The 10,390-nt window shown below is 53.4% G+C and overlaps 1 protein-coding gene across 3 annotated transcripts in view; it reads left to right on the top strand.

Annotated features, from left to right (window-relative positions):
* The window catches only part of DNTTIP1 (deoxynucleotidyltransferase terminal interacting protein 1), a 14,742-nt gene extending 4,770 nt beyond the window's left edge, over window positions 1-9,972 (top strand). For 2 of the 3 annotated variants that reach the window (XM_034787785.1, XM_034787784.1), the window contains exons 2-13: window positions 93-163; window positions 1,337-1,433; window positions 1,957-2,055; window positions 4,806-4,874; window positions 5,416-5,472; window positions 5,791-5,852; window positions 7,062-7,107; window positions 7,626-7,684; window positions 7,935-7,995; window positions 8,439-8,510; window positions 9,047-9,102; window positions 9,485-9,972. In XM_034787785.1, coding sequence (XP_034643676.1) covers window positions 93-163; window positions 1,337-1,433; window positions 1,957-2,055; window positions 4,806-4,874; window positions 5,416-5,472; window positions 5,791-5,852; window positions 7,062-7,107; window positions 7,626-7,684; window positions 7,935-7,995; window positions 8,439-8,510; window positions 9,047-9,102; window positions 9,485-9,623 — 888 coding nt within the window. In that variant the 3' untranslated portion in view covers window positions 9,624-9,972. The remainder of the gene's footprint in view (window positions 1-92; window positions 164-1,336; window positions 1,434-1,956; window positions 2,056-4,805; window positions 4,875-5,415; window positions 5,473-5,790; window positions 5,853-7,061; window positions 7,108-7,625; window positions 7,685-7,934; window positions 7,996-8,438; window positions 8,511-9,046; window positions 9,103-9,484) is intronic. The other variant, XM_034787786.1, reaches the window with a different exon arrangement.
* Window positions 9,973-10,390: the final 418 nt, after the last annotated feature.

Below are 10,390 nucleotides of genomic sequence, written 5' to 3'. Positions count from 1 at the left end.
CTGTGCCCCCCCCGCCGGGGCCCCGAAGTGGGCGGGGGGCCCCTCCCTGGGCACGGCTCGCTACAACCCCCCTCTGCTCCTCCTCCCTGCAGAGCCCCTGGAACATCATGATCAAGCACCGGCAGGTGCAGCGGCGGGGTCGGCGCTCGCAGATGACAACAAGGTACAAGCTGCGCCCAGAGCTGGGATCGTCACTTTGGGGTGCTGACAGGCGGTGCCCAGCCTTGCGCATCCAGACACAGGGCACTCCTGGCAGGCTGGCTGCTGCTGGAGATGCTTGGGCTCCCTGAAGGGTCTCTGGCGTGTCAAGTCACTGCATCCCGAGTTGTGCAGGCACTCAGGGATTATCTTGTCTCAGGCAGTTCAAAAGAGCCTCCTCTGGCACCCACCAGACCCGCTAAACAATAGGATTAAACCCAAGCAAATGGGGTTTAATACCAGGAAGAAGCAATATTGTCTAGAGGACTGAGCAAAGGCACAGGGTATAGGAACTCGGAAATTCTAGTCCTGGCTCTGCCATTAACTCCCTGTGCGGTGCTGAGCAAGGCATTTTGCTGATCTCGGTCTTGGTTTCTCTGTCTGTACCCAGGGAAGTAATGTGCGTACAGTTCTTTGAAGACTGAAATGCTCTACAATTGCTAAGTGGTGGTGGTCACTGTGAGATGTCCTGGGGTCTAGTGGTAGCGCAGGTCACTGGCTCAGCAGTCTGTGCAATCCTGGTGAAGTAGAGGTTCAAAAGAGCATAAGAACGGTCAGACTGGGTCAAACCAATGGTCCATCTAGCCCATTATCCTGGCTTCCAACAGTGGCCGATGCCGGGTACCCCAGAGGTAATGAACAGAGAAATCATCAAGTGATCCATCCTCGTCATCCAATCCCAGCTTCTGGCAATCAGAGGTTTAGGGATATCCAGAGTGTGAAGTTGGGTCCCTGACCATCTTGGCTAATAGCCACTGATGGACCTGTTCTCCAGGAACTTATCTAGTTCTTCTTTGAACCCAGTTATACTTTTACATCACTTGCAAACAACGCTCCTCTCTAGCTGATGCTTCAAGCAGTGATGAATTCAGAGGGGTATTGTATCCAGCACTTCTTTTCTGTTGGGAGATCTAGGTTTGGAGTCAGTGGGTAATTCTGCTGCTAGGTTTGGAGTGGAAATAAGCTTGCAGCCTGTGTTGTTAGAGTTGTGTCCTTTGTAGAGGTCTGTAAACTCTGGTGGACATCCATGTGGGTGAGAACATTTGGGACAGCATTGTCGAGTGGGATTCTGGGCCTGGGGATTTTCTGAGCTGGGTGTGGCAGTAAGGGTGGGTGGAGTAATTTATCTCGTGTTCAGTTTTACAGATCCTGCCGTCTCCATGGATTTGCTGCGAGCTGTTCTGCAGCCTAGTATCAATGAGGAGATCCAGATTGTCTTCAATAAATACATGAAGGTAAAAGCTCATTAGGAAAGGGAAATCTCTTGGGTGGACATCAGCCTTCTACCTCCAGCCTGTGCTGTTAGGCACTGACCCAGTGAAACCCCAGCCCTGTAGCCCTCTTTACATACACAACATAACCTTGTGAACTGGGTAAGAAGGGCAGGTGAGGGCTGCTCAGTCTAATCCTGAAAGGGTCACACTCAGAGGGCTCCCAGTCCCTTCTGGAGGAGTCGAAATGCACACAGGTCAGATGAAACTTTAAAAATGAGTTCTGCTGGACAACAGCGAGTGACCAGAGAGGATGGAGTCTGCTACCAAGGGGTACGTAACTTCCTAATGGGATTGCATCCCTTGTGCTCAGTGCTGACCCTGATGACCATACGGTATTTGGTTGTAGCATGAGCAGAGGTGGCTCCTGGAGTCACCAGCCCCTGACTTTGTGCAGATGAGAACCTAGTTCCAAGGAGGCAGCCCCCTGTGGAAAGAGGTTAGAGCAGCCAGCGTCATTCTAACCGTCTCTTGGGCCCCTTTCCAGTTTTTCCAGAAGGCAGCAGTTAACGTGAGAGAGAACGTCGGGGAGGAGGTGGACCCAGAGCAGCTCATCCAGGAAACATGTCGGAGCTGCCTAGAACAGGTAGGGATGTGCCATTGCCACACACAGCTGGGGTCACCGCCCTCTGGGAGTAGCCTTGTAAGAAAGAACCCAGGGATGGAAATATCTGCCCCACAATCTCCTGAGGATACAGAGCATCGCAGGCTGGGTGCCCAGAACCTCACAGGACAAAATGTCCTTGCTAACATGCCTTTGTATCTAGGTCAGTGATACTCAGATTGCAGTTCGCCAGCCACCAGTGGCTCCTTAATGCGTCTCCTGCAGCTCTTTGCAGTACGTGATATTAAGACGCGTGTGATTTAATTATTAACCAATCAGGGTGCTTTTACTGTGTTGTTAAGCAGTTGTAGTTAATAAAATAATAATACATGGTCAGTCATTTTGCTCTGAGAATTATACAGTAAATGAAACAATGAATTCACACTCCTGTGGTTCTTTTGGGTAATGTTGATCGCTAATTTGGCTCCTGAACCACTGAGGTCTGAGTATCCCTGACCTAGGGAGAGCTGGTTGTATGGATCAGCCAGCAGAGGGCTCTGGTGGAGGGAACTGCATGCTCTTCTCCAGCTCATGCACACTGTGGTGATGTTGGCCTCATAAGCATGACCTGGATGAGGAACCAGGGGTATGGAGCCAGCTCTGAGCTGCTTCTCCTCTCCCGCTCCTTTCCCTAGTTCTGTCCAAGTCTGGCTGATGCAAAGCCAACTGGCAAGGAAATTCAGGGGTGATTCTAGGCCCCCAGCAGCGTTGGGATGATCCCATCACTGCTATAACCCAGTCAGCCTTACACAGCCGTGCCTGGCCTGGAGGTTGGGACCTTCCCTTTCCCGTCCCAACCGTGACACTGTTCTCCAGGCCTGGGGCACCTGCAGGTCAGACTATTGCCGTGTGCTCTGCATGGCTGCCCCTTACGGCCAGCCAGAGTCTGGCGCTGGTGCAGAACGCAGCACTCGCTTACTGAGCGGGGCACTTCTCTGGGAGCACATGACCCCATGCGCCGGGATCGGCACTGGCCGCCCATTGGTCTCTGCAGCCCTAAATAGCCTGGGACTGGCCTTACCTCAGAGATCAACACCTGTCTCCCTGGCCAGGCCTCCACTGCCTCTGTTGGAGAGGCACTCAAATTGGATCCCTTAGTTGTAGAACAGAGAGGGTGGCTGGCAGGGCACTCCTCTGTGAGGGCCCCAGGACTCTGGAACTTGCTCTTCCTGGGCTGAAATACCCAAATGTGGTGACCTGGGCACAGTGCCCAGTCCTCTGTTTGATGCAGGTTTGGAGGGGCTGAGGTTTTGCGGCTCAGAATGAGGAAGTGGCAGGGAGGAGCCCATTGTGTAGGTGGCTAACTGGCTGAGCTCCTGTCTGCAAGATTATTCTAATGCTGCTGGGGTTTGGTTGTAATACTAATTATCTGTTGGGGCACCTACATTCCGGGAGAGGCGTCTCTCTCATCTTAAATTGAAGTAAATAAATCTTAATTGAATTTCACAATTTTCTGCTCGTTAATAGAGAGGCGCTACAAACTCCTAGTGAATGATCAGCTTCGCCTTTCCTCAGCCAGAGTTTGAACTATGGGAATGATTAAGGGATTGGAAAACCTGCCTTCAAGGAGCTCAATTTATTTAGCTTAAAGAGAAGGTTAAGGGGTGACTTGATCCCAGTGTATAAGTACCCAACTGGGGCACAGAAATTTGATGGGGACTTTTCAGTCTAGCACAGGGGTGGGCAAACTTTTTGGCCTGAGGGCCGCATCGGGTTTTGGAAATTGTATGGAGAGCCGGTTAGGGTCCTCTCTGGTCACTCGCTGTGCCTCCCTAAACAGCCAGGCGTGGCCTGGCCCCCACCTCCTATCCACTCCCGGCCCCCCTCAGGACTCCTGACCCATTCAACCTCCCCCCCCCGCCCTCTGACCGCCCCGACCCCTATCCACACCCCTGACCGCCACCCCAAATTCCCCTGCCCTCTGTCCAACTCCACCTGCTCCCTGCCTCCTTACTGTGCTGCCTGGAGCACCAGTGGCTGGCAGCGCTACAACCACGCCACCTGGCTGGAGCCAGCCAGTCCACCGCGCAGCACAGAGCACCGGGGTGACTGGGCTCTACAGCTGCGCTGCCCCAGGAGCTTGCAACCCCGCTGCCCAGAGCATTGCGCCAGTGGCACGGTGCGCTGAGGCTGCAGGGGAGGGGAAGAGCAGGGGAGGGGCCAGGGGCTAGCCTCCTGGGCCAGGAGCTCAGGGGCTGTGCAGGAGGGTCCCGTGGGCCGTAGTTTGCCCACCTCTGGTCTAGCAGATGAAAGTCTAACACAATCCAACGGCTGGAAGTTGAAGCAAGACCAATTCAGACTGGAAATAGGGTGCAAATTATTAACAGCGCGAGTAATTCACTATTGTGACAATGTACCAAGGGTCATGGTGGATTCTCCATCACTAGACATTTTTAAATCATATGTGTGTGTTTTTCTGGAAGATCTGCTCCAGTTCAAACAGGAATTAATTCAGGGAAGTTCTCTGGCCTGTGTTATTCGGGGGGTCAGGGCAGTGTCAAACTAGATGATCAGCCAGGTCCCTTCTGGCCTTTGTGACTCTGCGTTCATGTTAGTCCAGTGATCTGAGCCAGATATGCCGTGTGTAAAAGCTGTTATAGGAATCAAATTAATCTGTGAATGCCTCTTGGGGAGAGAACATGTCCCACAGCTAGCCTCCTTCCTGGTCCTCTTGGGGCCCTGAAGTACAGCAGCTTCCTGGAGGCAGATAACCCTTCCCTCTCTCCCCACAGGCTAAGCTGCTGTTCTCTGATGGCAAGAAGGTGATACCCAGACTGATCCACGAACAGTCAGTGCCAAAGGTAGAGCTGAGCTTCAGGGACCTGGGCTGGGAGTCTGGGGTTGGGCTTCTAATTGCTTTTTCTCTAGCAGTGGCTTGGCAGAATCTAGGAGAGGCCCATAACAGTATTCGATTCTTATCTGCTGATAGTGATGATCAAGAAATGGAACCAGAACCTGTAAGGGGGTGGAGCAGGGATCTCCTAGCCAGTCTGTCCTTTGTAAAGTCACCTGGCTGCAGAGGAGACCTCTGTGTAAGTGGATTTCTTGCCTCTCTGTCAGTCCTTCTGATGAGGAAATGGAATTGGGGAGAGTGAAGGCTGGGAGAGGAGAGGACTTGGACAGAGCAGTGAGGGGCCCAGACCTGGTCTCTGCCTTGGGAAGGTAGAACCCCATGTGCCCATCTCTAAGGATCAGGCTGGGGTGGCTCCACCTGCTTGAGTGGCACGCATTTCTAGGTGCAACGGAGAAGAGGGTAGTTGTCTGGGTGACTAGAGTGCTTCCATGAGAGAGACTGGAGAGGGAGAAGGGCTGTGTTCATTCCATCACTAATTTCTTTGCCAGCGTGCCCGGCAGATGGAAGAGGAATCAAGTCGGCGAGGAAGCCCTGTTCCCAAAAAGGTAAGGACCATGCAAGGACTCCACCCCGACACACTGCCTCATGGGGAAGCTTGGCCCTCATTTCTCATGCAGGCCTCACTGGCTGCTCCCTCCCCATCCCTGAGAGAGGGTTAGGAAGGGGGCAGCCTCCAGGGCAGCCTGTGGCCCCCACTCTACTCAGCAATGCTGGCTCCTTTTGCCCAGTCTCAGCATTTCTTATAGCTGCTCTTAACCGTTTCATCATGTGGTTGGGAGAGCCGCCTTCCCAGCAGGGAATGCACGTCGGCTTCTCAGGTGAGTGCTGGATGAGTGAGCAAATGAGGGATTTCTCTCTTGCAGAGGAAGGGGCGACCTCCAGGGCAGAGCCTGCTGAATGATCGTGGAGCCCCAGGTGTGGCCACGTAAGTGTGGAGATAAAAGGGGAGACACAAGGCTGGCTGAGGAAGGGTAGGGCAGCCCAGCTATCTTTCTCCTGGTATGTTTCTCACAAATGGATTGCCAAGTGGGCAAGATGCTTTCAGCTGAGGTTGACTCGTCCTCTCTTGGAGTCCAAGCCCTACTGGGAGGCAGTTCCAAACACGAGAGCTGCAGAGCAGAAGGTTTTTGGCTGTGGTGAGATTGTGCATTTGGGCAAACAGGAGGCTCAGGCAAGGGGAGTGAAGACACACGTGGTCGGCTGGAGCCTGGCCACGAAGGGGTTTAAATGCAAGCTCAAACAAGCGAATGAGGAACCTATAGATGGGAGTGCTGTGGCCCCATTCCCTGCCAGTGAGAAGGCAGAAGCATAGTGCATGTGCTGGAGATAGGAGGTCAGGGACTCAGAAGCCATAGAGAAGGAAATTGCAGTAACAGAGGTGACGAAGATCTGCCGAGAAGATGGAGACCTGTGTAGGATTTGGGCCAAGTCAAGGCAGCTGCACATAGGGGCAGTGAGCCACGCAGGTGGCAATGACAGATTTTCAGCCATGGGGGATGTAGAGGAAAACTCATGGCCAAGCGTGGCATTCAGGGTAGGGCCTCTGGAGGGAAATGGAAGGTCTGAGTCAAGAAGGAAGAGGAGTGTCTGGAGCTCAACTTGGGGGCGCCTCCTGGCTAAGAGAAGCATTTCTGTGTGTGAGACCTGCACAGCTTCTCTTCAGTTAAATGAGCCTGGTCAGTGTGGTCGGGGGAGGGTCACGGAAGGGCCTGAAATATGTGTGGCTGAGTATTGTCAGGGAGAGGTTCCAGGCAGGATCAGAGGAGCCAGGGGCCTTCCAAGAGAGCAGAGGCCATGAGTCTTGTGGAACTCAGAGAGGAGGGATTGATGCGGAAGAGGATCCAGCACCAGAGAAATGGGGGGGTGGGGGCGGAGGGATATTCAGGGGTGCTCTGTCTGTCTGGAGAGGGGAAGGGGATGTATGTCCCGATCAGGAGAGCAGAATCGTTTCAGGCTGTAGGCAGCTTGGATTAGTAAAAGCTAGGGCTGGCAAGATGACCAGCCCTCCCCATGGGGTCTGCTTCTGACAGGCCCTTTCCTAGTGCTTTTTATCCAGTGTTGATTTAAATTCTTTTGTGGCTTCTTGGCATGAGCCCTCTGGGAATTCAGGCCTTTTCTGTGTTTTCCCCGTCAGGTGGAAGCTCAAATCCTGTGAGCCAGTGCGCCGAGAGGGACCGAAGGTACAGTGTGCAGCTGGCTGCCTTTCACTGGGCTTGGCTCAGTAGTGCTCCACGCAGCCTCCCTTCTCCCCGTTGCCTCTGGCAGTGATCGTCCTGCCACCCACAGGAACAGAGGCTGATTCTAGGCCAGGCTTTACCCAGCTCTGCCACCTCCCTGCAGTGGCAAAGGAGGGAGAGCAATGGGCTGGGTGGAGGCCCTCATCTCCTGCCTCCCTACCCACTCCCCGGTGCAGCCCAGCAGCTTGGAGGACATAGACTCCTCCTGGCTATGGATGATCTGTCCCAGGCAGCACGTTCTGCTGGGAAGGCCAGAGAAACTCCACTGCCTGTTCGATCAGTCAAGGTATGAGGCATATTTTCCCCTCCATGGAGCCCACAAGCCTGCAGCTTGTCAGCCCCACCAGAGCCACTGGGGCCCCTGCAAGAGTTTGCCACAGAAATCTGAGGCTCAAAGGTGGGGTGCTGGATCTGGATCTGTTGGGTTTCTAATCTCTGCCCCTTTCCCAATCGCTCTGTAGTGGGATCCAGCCCGGCTGACTGAGTCCACAACCTTTGTGCTGGGATCTCGAGCAAACAAGTAAGGAATCATCCTGTGGGATGCTGGCTCTGTGCCCCGTAGTTCTGGGTGAGGGGAAGAAGGGGGCAGCGGCACTGTCTCTGGGGCTGGAGCCCATGGTTCTCCTCTCACTAGTTAAACATCTCTGCACTCTGAAGCAGAGTGGGAAGGGCACGGGCTCTGGGGACGGAAGGAAGCCTCCATACATCACACTTCAGCTGCCCCTGTGCACAGGCCTAACCCCCCTTCCCCCACCATGTTCCTGTTTCAGGGCTCTTGGAATGGGAGGAACCAGAGGGCGACTCTACATCAAACACCCCCATCTCTTTAAGGTCAGAAACCTCAGCACAATGCTTCCCTTTTTGGGGTTTGCTCAGAACTTGCTTGTGACGGGGGTGGGGAATATATCCTTGTGCTTGTATGTTCTATCCCCTCTCACACCCTGCTGACGTTGCTTGTCGTCTCCTGGGGCAGGGATGTTACCTCACAACAGATTTTAAAATGGTGTTAAAGCTAATGTCATACACTAGACTTGCTTCCCGTGGGGTGATGAATTTGCCTGGCACAGGAGGCTTTGCTTTGAGGAGTAAGCAGGATGGGACTGAGTCCTCATTCATAGACGATCTCTTACTGGGAGACATGGGGTTGCCCCCTGGGTTTCCACAGAGGAGGACGGGCCTGGGCTCTGAGTCCACACCCAGAAGTTGCCCCATGATGGTGGCTACAGATGTTGGTATGTCACTTGTGGTGGTCTCACCTTGCTGCTCTGTTGCAGTATGCGGCTGATCCTCAAGACAAGCACTGGCTGGCAGAACAGCAGCACATGAGGGCCACTGGGGGCAAGATGGTGAGTGTGGCCAGGCCTGGCTCCTGCCACAGCCTGGGATCTTGATGGGGACGGGGAGAGAATCGTAAAGTAAACTGGTTCAGAATTAAGTGTGCAAATAAGCAGAAGCCAGTGCAGTAAGCAACGGATTCCAGGGGCCCGGGTTTGCTCGTCCATACTGCAGCCCCTTCAGAGCACCGTCTGGCAAGCCGCTCTCTGCACCTCGTCACTTGGGGCTGAGATTTGGCAGCTGTTGCTTCAGCCTAGGAAGTCATCAGCTTTGATGCGACTGTTATGATGATGAGGGTTTGTGAGAGTGAGCAAGGTGGAACCGTGAGATACAGAAAACCACTTCCCCTGGACTCTCAGGAGCAATTCTGCTCACACCTGACCTGGTTTCTTTGAGGTATTGGGGGATGGGTGCTATTTACAAAGCTAGCGCCGCTACTTCATGCCAGCAGATCTCATTTCTGAGTAGCCAAATGGAAAATCTTCTTGGCCTGTGTATGTTCAACCAGAATGGCTCCTAACCATCTCTTGTTTCCCAATTGCTGCAGGCGTACCTCCTCATAGAGGAGGATATTCAGGATCTGGCAGCCAGTGATGATTACAGGTGAGGCAAGGAACCAAGACTTCGGCTGTGCTGAAATCCCTGCCCTCTCCCCTTATAAAACAAGAAATGACTGGGGGAGGGGATGGGGGAGTCGTCCTACCCACAGGGCGCAAGAGAGCGAGCAAGGTCAGGAGGCAGAGTGGGTCCTGCCTAGTATTGTGCTCTACCGATGATCTCAGCACCCACGACTGGGATGAGACTTCTCAGCACCCAGTGTGTGCCCACCATGCTGCACTCTCCTGAAAATCAGACTTCTCATGGGAGCCCTGCTCTCTGGACAATCTTACCTCAGTCGTGGGTGAGGAGTTTTCCTGAAACTGTGACCAGACAGTGTCTGTGTCCCTCCCCACATGCTCACTCCTGTCTCCCACTTGCTCACCAGGGGCTCTCCTGATTTGAAGCTGGAGGAACTAAAACCTTTTATCCCACCTGCATGGATGACTGAAAAGATGCAGAAATATATGGAGACACTTCGCCATGAAGGGGACCCACAGCCTCCAGAGGGAACCCATGAAACATAAGAAACCTCACCCTCCCTGCCAAGTGGCGCCCAGTCACATGGACTCTCACGGGAGTTTCCCTGTCTTTCCTTCCTTTGTGTTTCACTGGACATGTTGGGGCTTGTGCTTTTGTTGGCCCAGGTACCAGAATGCTGCCCACAGGGAACAGCAGTGCAGAGCTGTGATTAAACCTCCTGAGAGTTGTTTGGGCCATTCCCCTTAGTCAGTGGTGGCTGGCAGTAAACAAAGTCACTGGCTGCTTCCTGCTTCTCTTCAGAGCTGCACTTTTCTATTTGTGTGAACTTCCTGTTTCAGATCCTCTGTGTACAAACAGATTTGTAATAAATGCTGCTGTGCCCATGCAAAGGCAGTTACCGTGAGGGGAAATAGCTGTATTGGGAAAGAGGGATATGGAGCTGTTCCTTATACAGAGCTAATGAGGGAAGGAGTGAGAGTTTCTCCCACTTCTTGGGGCTAGGAGCTGGGAAAGAGGACATTTGAGCTGCTACTCCTGCCTCCTTATGGAGAAGGTTCTTTAGTAGTGCCCCCATTGCTGATATAGCACAGGGTCTAGAGTTTGAGTTCCTGTGCTGCCATATTCCTCAGTGCTTTGGCCACAGCCAGCCTGCTGGCATCCATCTGCTGCTATCATTAAAGCGGGGGCCTGCTTCCTCTGTGGAGCTGTGATTTTACAGACAAGTGATGACTTATCCAGCACCCCAACCTGCATGTTGCTCCACAGAGCCAAGCTGGGTAAGTTACATCTAGGGTTACCATACGTCCGGATT

Source organism: Trachemys scripta, chromosome 12 (genome assembly GCF_013100865.1).
Source record: "Trachemys scripta elegans isolate TJP31775 chromosome 12, CAS_Tse_1.0, whole genome shotgun sequence".
NCBI lineage: Eukaryota > Metazoa > Chordata > Testudines > Emydidae > Trachemys > Trachemys scripta.
This window is presented reverse-complemented; position numbering and strand designations above follow the sequence as displayed.